Source organism: Lampris incognitus, chromosome 7 (assembly GCF_029633865.1).
Source record: "Lampris incognitus isolate fLamInc1 chromosome 7, fLamInc1.hap2, whole genome shotgun sequence".
Taxonomy (NCBI): Eukaryota; Metazoa; Chordata; class Actinopteri; order Lampriformes; family Lampridae; genus Lampris; species Lampris incognitus.
The window spans coordinates 52,467,732-52,480,351 of record NC_079217.1 but is presented as its reverse complement, the minus strand read 5'-3'; the positions used below and the strand labels follow the sequence as shown (position 1 = coordinate 52,480,351).

The window sequence follows — 12,620 nt, the reverse complement described above, 5'->3', positions numbered from 1 at the left end:
CCCCTTAGTACCAATTGAGCATCGTGTCAACGCCACAGCCTACCTGAGTATTGTTGCTGACCATGTCCATCCCTTTATGACCACGGTGTTCCCATCTTCTGATGGCTACTTCCAGCAGGATAACGCGCCATGTCATAAAGCTCGAATCATCTCAGACTGGTTTCTTGAACATGACAATGAGTTCACTGTACTCAAATGGCCTCCACAGTCACCAGATCTCAATCCAATAGAGCACCTCTGGGATGTGGTGGACCGGGAGATTCGCATCATTGATGTGCAGCCGACAAATCTGCAGCAACTGCGTGATGCTATCATGTCAATATGGACCAAACTCTCTGAAGAATGTTTCCAGTACCTTGTTGAATCTATGCCACGAAGGATTAAGGCAGTTCTGAAGGCAAAAGGGGGTCCAACCCGGTACTAGCAAGGTGTACCTAATAAAGTGGCCAGTGAGTGTATGTTATACACTATGAGAGAAGGCAGTGTGCACTTCAGTCAACATCACTGTAACTCTGACAAGTTTATTTTGAGGCCTGCCTGCGATGTCAGTTGATTAAATCCGTGCCCAGTTCCTATTTTCCCTCTCACCAGTCAGGCTGTTTGAGAACAACACTTTCTATATATTTTTTATTTTTATTTGGATTTTTTTTTCGCCCCGATTGTGTCCGGCCAATTACCCCACTCTTCCGAGCCGTCCCAGTCGCTGCTCCACCCCCCCTCTGCCGATCCGGAGAGGGCTGCGGACTACCACATGATACACGTGGAGTCACCAGCCGCTTCATTTCACCTGACAGTGAGGAGTTTTGCCAGGGGGACGTAGTGCATGGAAGGAATACGCTATTGCCCCCAGTTCCCCCTACCCCTGAACAGGTGCCCCGACCAACCAGAGGAGGTGCTAGTGCAGCGACCAGGACACATACCCACATCCGGCTTCCCACCCGCAGACACGGCCAATCATGTCTGTAGGGACGCCCGACCAAGCCGGAGGCAACACGGGGATTCGATCCGGCGATCCCCGTGTTGGTAGGCAACGGAATAGTCTGCCACGCCACCCGGATGCCCCAACACTTGATGTTTAAAGCAGCAGCCCAGGCCACTATGTGTATTAAAGCATACACATACACCTTGGTTACACATCGTCTCAATGCAGCCTCTGTATCAGCCTGAACACAGTGTGGTGAGCGTCCACACCAGACAATAAAATACAGTCTCTTCGGTCAGATCTGCGTGTCCGATTTCCTGTTAGCTATCTTGTGTTATTGAAATATTTAACCCTCACAACGGCTCTGGGTACATGGGAGATTACGCTCTTGTTCCCTGTGTTTGTAATGGCAGTAGGGCATGCACAAGGCTGACTTGAGAAAACAGAAGCAATGTACACAGATATTACGCTGCTCTGTACAACTACAGCTTCTATTGAGAGGAGGATGTGAGCATGACAACGTCGCCGGCGTGTGTGGGAGTACCCATGTGCTCTGGTTCGATGACGTGGTTCGGCTCTATGCGCGCCTGAACTATTCGGGGTTACCAACAGAATGTAAGCCCATCCGCCTCATGAAGTGGCCGGGCTGATCAGACTGACTTTTGAGTGTCCAGACGTCTCAGCTAATGCAGACTGGTTAGATTTGGATGCGGGAAGTGCAGCCATGCCCAACTACATGAAAGCTGTATACACACCTATGACCTGCTCAGCTCCTCATCAACAGTGATGACCAAACACAATCTCTGTGGCTCTCACCTGCATCCCACTGCGTGTCTTCATGATGGGAATAGCCTTCAGAAACTCTGGGTCCCACTGGTCCTTGTTCATAGCTACACATGAGACACATGACACGTGAAAAATAGGTCCACCTCATCTATATATTAGCACAATGCCGCACATAAAATTAGGGGAAACACAGAAGAAAAAGATCCACCAGTGGAGAAGTGAACTTCTTCGAAACGAGAAAACTCTTGCTAGAACTGCGGTAAAGTTAATAAAATATACTAACAGATTTACCAGCTGGATATGTTAACTTTCTTACGACCTTTGTTGATTTCTGAAGATGCAGTTTTACACCGGCATGTCGTGTTTCATAGCGACCATAAACAAAGGCATCCTTATTCAAATCACTTCCGCAGCCGTTGGTCTCACAATACCAGACCGGCTGTGTTTCTTTTACCTAGCTTCTTCTTGGCCTCCTCGAATGCCTGTTCGAAGTTGGAGCGAGCGTCGGGAGTACTGAACTCGAATACAAAGTTGTTCTCGGCGGAGGCTGTCGTCAGTTCCAACTTGGTGGGCAGGAAGGTCATGCTGAAGGCCAGAGACTGCTTGTCAGACAGCTCCCTGTGCACCGAGGCCATCAGATCCTTTATCACCTCGTCTAAGGACTGAGAGAGAGATGGAGGGACAGAAAAGAAGAAGGACCAGCAGACAGGCAGAGAAGATAATACATTTTATAGAGCATTAACGACCTGCAAGATCAGCTGACAGGGTAACTCCTTTAACAACTCAACGTCACAGCCAGTGGTCGATTTGTAAAGAAAATAATACAATTCAAGCGGTCTGGTGGCGACGCCCATCCTGGTGGTGGATGGAGGGGTTTAAGAAAACCACAATCACATTTTTTTTTGGCTTTCCCCCCTTTTTCTCCCCAGTTGTACCCAGCTAATTACCCCACTCTTCCGAGCTGTCCTGGTCGCTGCTCCATCCCCTCTGCTGATCTGGGGAGGGCTGCACGCTATTGCCCCCAGTTCCCCCTACCCCTGAACAGGTGCCCCGACCAACCAGAGGAGGTGCTAGTGCAGCGACCAGGACACATACCCACATCTGGCTTCCCACCCACAGACACGGCCAGTTGTGTCTGTAGGTATGCCCAACCAAGCCAGAGGTAACACGGGGATTCGAACTGGCGATCCCCATACTGGTAGGCAACGGAATAGACCGCCATGCCACCCGGATGCCCCATAATCCCCTTTTTAAACCTTTTTTTTTTTTAGCCATAGACCTACACAGTCTTAAGCATGAACGATTTTCTGACACCAAGTGTATGCAAATCTCCAATATGGTTAGAATTTAAATATCGTTAAAACATTTCTTTATACATATGTCACATAGCTCCATTAGCCCACCGGGGATTGAAAGGAGGATGGCAGTTTTATGAAAGGTTGGATTTTGTCAATTTGTTTAAAAGGTGGGGGGATGGCATTCACCTCAAATCGACCCCTGGTCATTAGAGACAGGAAATGAGGAGATACAGAGGACGACTGGTCAGGAGGACAGGAGAAATGGAGGAGGTGTTGGGAAAGCCACTACAGTACCTGGTGAGGGAAGCTGAGGGTCTCAGACAGTTTACTGATCTGACTCAGTGTGCTCAGATCCTCATCTAGTCGACCGATCATCTTCTGGATACTCTCCTTGTTCGTCGCCTGGGAGGAGCCTATTACACAAGCAAAGCAGTAGTCACGAGAGAACCTCCCAGCAAGCAAATTCATCAAAACAACAAGGCAATAGAGTAACATATTAAAGATGCAATGCTGAAAGTGTATGTCCTACTTGATACTTAGTATCGCTGGTGTGTTTAAGATAATCCACAGTATGAACACAATAGTCACTGTCATGTAGAACTTTTTTTGGGGAAAAACTATCCGCTGCCAAGTCTTTTATGTCTTCACCTTAGCAGCCAAATATGCAAGAATAGGGCGAAGCGAAGTTGTTTTGACACGACAGACTGAGCTCATAGAAAACCCTCACCAGCAGATACTACAACATCGATATCTAAAACCCTGGTTCAACCATGTTTTTTTGTTGGGCGTTGGGAAAGGCGTTGACACAACAGCACGGGAGACTGTTGCTTCTGACAGGGTCTTGGATTTGTAGCGATCGAATGCCAATGCAATTACCAGTATCATCAAAAAGGTCCCATAAATTAAACAAAAACAACGATCTTCAGGATGGTTGTTTTAAATGTCTTGTGGCATAAATGTATATTTTGATACGGAAATATTTTGACAAACTCAACAATGAGAGCCCCCCCCCCTCCTTGCGTCAGCAATGATAAGCCAGAATCGGAGAATGTGTCTTACTTTTCACCATCTCCACGTCCTCAAGTGGGAGTTTCCACAGAAATTTGTATTTACTGGAAGTATCAATCATACTAGCAGCAGAGTACCTGAGACAGGAGAGAGAGAGAGAGAGAGAGAGAGAGAGAGAGAGAGAGAGAGAGAGAGAGAGAGAGAGAGAGAGAGAGAGAGAGAGAGAGAGAGAGGGAGGGAGAGTTTGTGAATTTTGCCCATATCTGATACATCATCAGCTGGAGTGTGTGCAAATGCATAAAGTAAAAAAAATGCTTCTTCGCAAGCTTATATGTGCACACATTGTCCATTTACAAGTATGTGAGGTAATGCTTTAAATTAAGTGCATGTAATAAGTGTCAGTTAATAGGTAATAAGGTCCTTATAAGCCCTTATAAAATACATATTAACATGACTATCTATTTAAGCGTTAATAAGGGCGTCATAGACACGTTATGAGCCACTAGATGGCGCTTGCGAAATAAGGCAAACCTACTTTTTCCACACTCGTCCTAGGTTGTACATCCAATCTGCACAAACCTTTCTAAGGACACTCATGATCAAAAGTTATTGAAAGTTAAGTCTACAAAAATGCTAGTTATGACTTATAAAAGCCTTATTACCTATTATCTAGAGTTCTCCCGAGTGGTCTTTTAACCATCCCTCATGCTAGGTCTAGAGCGGGGGAAGTTGCATTTCCTATTTATGCCCTGCCTGAGGACTTGAGAGAGGCCCCCCACACTCGAAACATTTAAAAGCAAGTTAAAAACCTTACTTTTTGAAACAGCTTACAGCTAAATTCATAGTGTGTGTCTGAGTGTGTTTTATATATTTTGCTATTTTAATATATTCTGCTCTGATTGTTGTTACTTTTAATTAATCAGTGTTTATGGCACTTTTACTTATTTTACTAACTCAGCTTTAAACTTGTCTGTACTTTTATTTTTATTTTTTTGGGAGGGATTAATTGTTTTATTGTGCGAAGAACTTGGTGTTACATTTGTTTGTATGAAAAGTGCTATACAAATAAAATCTGATTGATTTATTGATTGATTATCATAATCTTATTAACACATAATAATGTTAATAAGGACTTATAAGGGCCTTATTACCTATTATCTAAGACTTATTATATTTTTATTAACACCTAATAATGTAATAAGGACTAAGGGCCTGATTACACATTACCTAACTCTTATTATAGTCTTATTAACACATAATAATGTAATAAGGACTTATAAGAGCCTTATTGCCTATTAAGTAACACTTATTACATGCATTTAATGTAAAGCGTCACCGCATGTGATTGTATATTATATACGGCTTCACAAGCGCGTGTGTGAGTGAGTGAGTGAGTGTGTGCATGTGTGGTGTTGCATACAGGCTCATGGAGCTGCGTCTCAAGGAGCTTGACTTCCTCTTGAGCGTGGTACAGATGAGCAGATCAGTGAAGAGGAAGAGAGAACGGTCCTTCTTCCCCCCTACTGTTTTCTACAGACAGAAGGGGAGATGAAGTAAGGGAGAGAGAGAGATTAGACAGACTTCAGACACTTATCCAAATAAAGAAAGGATTACTAAAATGATTGCAAAATAACACAAATAAGGCAGGGCCAGACCAAAGTCTTACTTTACTTTTGTTTCCATTGAGCTCCCTAACTATATTTGGTACTATGAGTGCCCTTCTTGACCTCAACTCTCCTTTTTTTTTTTTTTTGCTTCTTGTTTATCTTTTGTTCTCCCAAACTCGCATGATAAAGTTCATCTCCCACATTCTCTGTGACTGGGAGAGTTAAAGAAGAGTATACTGCTGATAGGTTGCATTACTAATTACTAATTTACAAGGGGCTCTAAAAAAACCAAGATTCTTTTAAGAGTGCACATCTTTTTAAACTTATATTTATTGGATTTTGCATTTTACAAATCCCAGAATCAACATGAAATAAATCCAGTTTAATACCCATCCCTCCCCCCTGCTCCCCAACATGTCTCCAACCCCCCCCCCCCCAACATCCTCTGAAATGACATCAAGCGCAAATAAATATATGACAAATATACAATGACCTCATTCGCATAAACACAGACAAGGGAGAAAATTAAAAAAACATTAATTAATAATAAAAAAGACACAAATTTTGATCTTTTTAAACTAATTCTTAATTAGCCTGCTACAGTTGTGCTCCAACCAAAGAGTGATTAGGTTATGAACTATCCCAGCCCGTTATTTGGGTCAGGTTATCATAGCAGGTAAGAAAAGGCCTCCAGGCTCTTTCAAATTCATCTGCATTCCCCTTCAATGTCAATTAGATTTTATCAAGCTTCAGGTGAAACATAATCTCTTTAAGCCATTTTATATGGGATGGTGGCACCGCTCTCCTCCTGTTGAGGAGGATGAGACGCCGAGCTGACAAAGTAGTAAAGGCAACCACACTGCACATTTCAGTCGACCACACTGCATCCTCTGGCCTCGATCCAAACAGGGCAAATAACGGGCTGAGGTACAACTTTTTAGTCAAGTCTCAAAAGGCTCTAAAATGACAAAGTAGCTCTTACCGCCTCCATGACCATTTCCTGTCTCAGGAACTTCCTCTGGGGATTCTGGATCTGAGACACGCACACGCACACGCACACGCACACACACACACACACACACACTTATTTCATATTTTTTTAAGACAGACCACTTTTTTAACACTAGAACGACCAAGATGGTCATCATGATCCTTTTGGATTTTCAAAGTTTAATAACTTTGTGGAAAAAAAAAAAAGATTCAGACCTGCTGCTCCCTGATTGCTCCTAAAATTGCATATATTTGTATTAAAATGAGTTTTACATCAATAGCACAAAAAAAAGTTATGACAGGATCTACCTAAAACAACCATGAGTGGTCAAAATGACTGCATGTAATTTGCATGTGATCGTGTGCGTCATGTCAGTATTTGTGACGTGTGTTGGTTGCATCATTTCCTTCGTGAAGTTCATCGCTCTGTCCTAGAAACACACTAGCGTCCTCCAGTGCAGAGTAATAGTCTAAACTTGATTTTTGATTATTGCCAACATGTCTGGTTACAGACGCCGTTACAGACGCACCATGACTACCACCGAGGCGTTGCCGTATTTACAGGCGTTGGACAGCGGCCCTTTTAAGTTGTTTGAAAAATAGGATTCAAGTTGTTAAAATGTTAATTTTGGTGTCAGTTAGTTCCTTAGCAGACATACTGACATATGTAATGCATTAATATCTCAACTGGGTATTTATCTTGACAGAATATAGAGTTTAAAAACCGTGGTGGTCATTTTGACGGCCCATGGTCGTTTTAGCAGTCTTTACGTTCCGTCGTTGTTTGGCACCGTTTCAATATTTATTTTCAGTTCTTTTTTTTACATTTCACGTTTTATAGGCCTTGTTACGTTTGTGAGATTAGCAATATGTATTTTCTGTTTTGTTTTTCAGGTAATATTTTCACTTTTTCTGTTTTGCTATTCAAGTTCGACCATGTCTCTCTGAAATTTAAATTGCTTAAAAATAGTATTATAGTTGTTAAAATGTTCATTTTGGTGTCAGTCGTTTCCTAACAGACATAATAACACATGCAATGCATTAACATCTCAACTGCGTATTTATCTTGACAGAACATAGAGTTTAAAAACCGGTGGCCATGTTGACCGCCCATGGTCGTTTTAGGTAGGAGTGAAGTCCCGGCTGTTCTAGTTTAATAAAGCCCTCTGTATTTGATAGCCATACAGTGAGTTTTTGCTTTCAGGCTTACTATAATTTGTTCCTTTGCTACATAATCACACTTCGATATGAAACCCTTTACTACACGGGAGAGAACGTAATAATAATAATAATAAAGACTACATTTATATAGCACTTTTCTAGACACCCAAAGCGCTTCACGGTGCCCAATTCTTCACTTCAACCCCCACCAATGTGTAGCACCCACCCGGGTGATGCGTGGCAAAATGTACAAATCTTAACTCTCGGCGTGAGCTTTGCCTCCTCCTATTCTATGAACACATTTAGAATTAACAGATATCTCACATGTTCGACCCCCTCTATGTGGGCCTCAATCTCCTGCATGACCCTCGCCTCCCTCTCTGCCTCCTCAGCCGACCGGCGTCCCTTGTTAATCTTCTCAGCCAATCCTTTGATATCCCTTTGGGCGTCCAATAGGAACGGGTGGTCCGGGTGGTCCTCTGGAGTGTGTTTCAACAAGTCCTGGGATACAGACACACACACACACACACACACACACACACACACAAATGAATAGGAAGACAAGTGGATATGCAGATGTAAGAATAAACACACATGGCATATTCTACGATTCTATATGACATTTGTTGTACATAATAGATATGCATTAATATGTCCAACCCCCTTTACCTTTCTTTTTTTTTTTATCCCCCCCCCCTTTCTCCCCATTTGCACCTGGCCAATTACCCCACTCTCTGAGCCATCCCGGTTGCTGCTCCACCCCCTCTGCTGATCCGGGGAGGGCTGCAGACTACCACGTCTCTTCCAATACATGTGGAGTCACCAGCCGCTTCTTTTCACCTGACAGTGAGGGGTTTCACCAGGGGCAAGTAGCGTGTGGGAGGATCACGCTATTCCCCCCAGTCCCCGAACAGGTGCCCCGACCGACCAGAGGAGGCGCTAGTTCGGCGATCAGGACACATTACCACATCTGGTGTCCCACCCGCAGACACGGCCAATTGTGCCTGTAGGGATGCCCAACCAAGCCGGAGGTAACACGGGGATTTGAACCGGCGAGCCCCATGTTGGTAGGCAATGGAATAGACCGCTATGCTACCCGGACGCCCCCACCCCCGTTACCTTTCTTGTCATCCCCTTTATTTCTTCCCACCAAGCATGCTCCAGTCATGTGATGACCAAAACAAACAACCCTGCCCTACATTTAGTGTGGCTCGTTACAGATGTACCTTCTAGCATCTTCCAACATCTGTATTCATGATGCGGTAACCTCAGACTCACCTTAATCAGCAGTTCGTATCGAGGAATCCTCTGGACCGGCTTGATCATCAGATCCCCCAGAGCCTGTTTCTCCTTATTCTCACGCATACTTTGCTGTTGCAGGGATGGCAGGAAGGCGGCATTAGGACAGATGGGAAGCAACGGAGAAGGCAGAGAGGAAAGGAGAGGGTTGAGAGGGAGAAAGGGGGTGAAAGGCGGAGGGGATGAGGGATGGATAAGGACAATTGGGGAGTGTAAATAGAGCAAAGATGGGAATAACGAAGAGAGAGATGGGAAGAGAGGTCATTAGGACCTAAAGTCAACCCTATTAACACAGTAAACAAGGAAATTAAGTTTACAACGAGATCAAGTTTACAACGAGATCATTTCCTCTCCGTGCCTTTAGAGGGCATCGTCATTCCACAGTGAAGATTTCATTCAGCCCGGAGATACTCGAGCTCCCACCTGAGAGATTTAAGACGTCCTGACGAGAACATGTCAGGTTTTTGTGGTGCCTGGAGGCTTTTGTTTGTGCAGACAATGCACGCAATCTATCACATCCATAAAATAGAGAAGAAACCTGCCCACCACAGTCTGAAAATAGACAGACCAAAGGAGGCGACACGCGCTCCAAAAGAGGCACATTAACAGCACTTTGGAACGTCTCATCCTCTGCAGCCCACTATTACCAGAAATAACAACAGGATATGTGGGAAACAACAAGATGTTTTGAAGATGAGCGAGCCGCTGGTCAGGCCCGGGATGCTTTTAAAGGGGACTGGCTCGGGTATTGACTTCTCGGCTATGGTTTTGCACAATCAGAATTTCTAGTTCAAGTTCAGCTTTATTGTTATGTGTATTAGAATACAATGGAATTCTTGTGCTCTGGCTCTCTCTGCCGTAACACAAGGGACACAAGGACAAAGCACACAAAGGATGCACCGCACCGCCCCCCCCCCCAAAGAAAAAAAATCCTAAATGTTCCTGTTAATTCAGTTGTTCTGTGAAGTCCCAGAGAAAGTTTTGCCAAGAAATCAATGGTTTTAAAGACAATTTCCTCACACACTATTGACACTCACCTCCAGAAACTTGTGGAATGCCGGCTTGGCCTCCTTAGCGATCCTTACAGCGTCTTTGGCGTTGAGGAAGTTGTCAATGTACGCCGAATAAATGTTGGCTAGAGTCTCTTTTGAGAACTTGAAGACAGAAAACAAAAGTGGGAGAAGAGAGACAATGAGAAAAGAAAGGGTGAGAAGGAGAAGTAAAAGAGATCCATTGAGGCAGATGAATTAATAGGGCAGGAGACAGAGACAGGAAAAGGACCATCATTATTATCATCATCAGTATTATTATGCTGCCTGCAGGGGACACCGCCCGGCACCAGCATTCTGATCCCTAATGTGATTGGTACGTAGATACTGTCTACGATCAGAAAATTATAACCAAGCTGTGTGCTATGTATGATATTAAAATAACAGAAATGACAGAGAGAGGGACAGGGAGAGAGAGGGAGGGAGGGAGACAGAGGGACAGGGAGAGGGAGGGAAAGAGAGAGAGAGGGAGGGAGTGAGAGGGACAGGGAGAGCGAGAGAGAGAGAGAGAGAGAGAGAGAGAGAGAGAGAGAGAGAGAGAGAGAGAGAGGGGAGAGAGAGAGAAGGACAGGGAGAGAGAGAGAGGGACAGGGAGAGAGGGGGGTAGGGAGGGAGACAGAGAGGCAGGGAGAGGGAGGGAAAGAAAGAGAGGGAGGGAGGAAGAGAGAGACAGGGAGAGGGAGACAGGGAGAGGGGTTAGAGAGAGAGGGACAGGGACAATGAGAGGGAGAGAGAGAGAGAGGGACAGGGAGGGGGAGAGAGAGGGAGGGAGGGAGAAAGAGAGAGAGAGAGAGAGAGAGAGAGAGAGAGAGAGAGAGAGAGAGAGAGAGAGAGAGAGAGAGAGAGAGAGAGAGAGAGAGAGAGAGAGAGAGAGAGAGAGAGAGAGAGAGAGAGAGAGAATGACACAATGTAACTTTCTGAGTTTCAAACTAAATGAAAACTAAATCATGTGTTGTTTCATGTTGGAACATCCAGGGTCTGAGGTCCTCTGCTTTGGGCCTTAAAAGCAGGACCCCAGACTTTACCAGAGAGTTAGGAGATGCAGATGTGTTTGTTTTGCAGGAGACTTGGAGTAGAGGAGACATATCCACTGGTTGTCCCGTAGGCTACATAGCTATAGTGTTCCCATCTACCAAACTGAAAGGAGTGACCCAGGGCAGAGACTCGGGAGGAATGCTCATTTGGTACAAGGCAAATCTCGTACACTCAATAGAATTAATAAAAAAAAAGGTGAATTTTCAATTTGGCTCAAAATAAAAAGAGAGGTTGTCTCCACAGATAAAGACATATTCACGTGTGCAGCATACCCCCCCCCACCCCCCATCAGAATCTCCTTATTATAATGAAAATAGTTTCTCCATTCTTGAAGATGAGACCAGTCACTACCAGGCACTGATCTGTGGAGACCTCAATGCCAGGACAGGTTTAGAATCAGACTCTGTTAACCCACAGGGAGACAAACATATACCTGGCCAATTCAGCATTCCCCTCCCTTCGTATCGCCACAGGAACATCTGTGACAAAACTATCAACAAAAGCGGGCACCAACTACTGCAGCTATGTCGAACACTAGGTCTGTGCATCGTCAATGGTCGGCTTCGAGGGCACTCTTTTGGTCACTACACACACAGCTCTCTTCTTGGCAACAGCACAGTAGATTACAATATTACAGACCTACACCCCTTCAACCTGAGAGCATTCACAGCCGGCCCAAAACACCCTTATCCGATCATAGTCAAATTACTCTATACATTAGATAGTAACAGACCCTCATGCAGCAGAACCCGGTAAACTGAACTATACAAAACAACCTTATAGATGGACAAACAATAGCAAGGATGACTACCAGAAAGCAATCACACATCAAACAATTCAATCCCAATTAGACCATTTTCTTTCCACCTGATATCCCACAACAATGACGGCCTGAATCAGGCTGTACAAGATATCAACAACATATCTGACAATGCGGCAGATTTATGCAGTCTGAAAAAGCTTCAGCATCTCAGATCAAAAAAAGTCAGCCAATGAAAAGTGGTATGACGCAGACTGCAGGCATCTGAGAAAAACACTCAGAAGTTTATCAAATCAAAAACACAGACAACCTGGCAACCCTGAAGTCCGCTAATCAATATTGGGAAACACTGAAATTATACAGAAGAACACTCAGAACTGAAAGGGAAGAGTGTGCACAGTAACGACTTAACACAACTGAAGAGTCGATTAACTCAAATCATTTCTGGAAAAAATGGCACTCTTTCAGCAAACCACACAAGGAAGAATTGGCTATTCAAAATGGTGAAACATGGAAAAACACTTTGAAAACCTGTATAGTACTATTACACTGAATTTGGCCCAAAATGATCTCCTCAACAAGCCACAAATCCTAGAATCTACCATTAAAGACAATCAAAACCCTTTAGACTACCAACTTACCGAAGAAGAGCTACAGGCTAAGACCCAGGCCCTCCAACCAAGGAAGGCCAGTGGTCCTGATGGT

The 12,620-nt window shown here is 44.3% G+C and overlaps 1 protein-coding gene across 1 annotated transcript in view; it reads right to left on the bottom strand.

Annotated features, from left to right (window-relative positions):
- Window positions 1–12,620, bottom strand: part of LOC130115273 (rho guanine nucleotide exchange factor 17-like) — a 131,770-nt gene that overhangs the window by 15,099 nt on the left and 104,051 nt on the right. The window contains exons 4-12 of the mRNA XM_056282886.1: window positions 10,109–10,225; window positions 9,051–9,143; window positions 8,097–8,273; window positions 6,604–6,654; window positions 5,435–5,544; window positions 4,066–4,151; window positions 3,301–3,419; window positions 2,163–2,370; window positions 1,739–1,812 (exon numbers count right to left, since the gene is read on the bottom strand). Of these exons, the coding sequence (XP_056138861.1) occupies window positions 1,739–1,812; window positions 2,163–2,370; window positions 3,301–3,419; window positions 4,066–4,151; window positions 5,435–5,544; window positions 6,604–6,654; window positions 8,097–8,273; window positions 9,051–9,143; window positions 10,109–10,225 (1,035 nt within the window). The remainder of the gene's footprint in view (window positions 1–1,738; window positions 1,813–2,162; window positions 2,371–3,300; window positions 3,420–4,065; window positions 4,152–5,434; window positions 5,545–6,603; window positions 6,655–8,096; window positions 8,274–9,050; window positions 9,144–10,108; window positions 10,226–12,620) is intronic.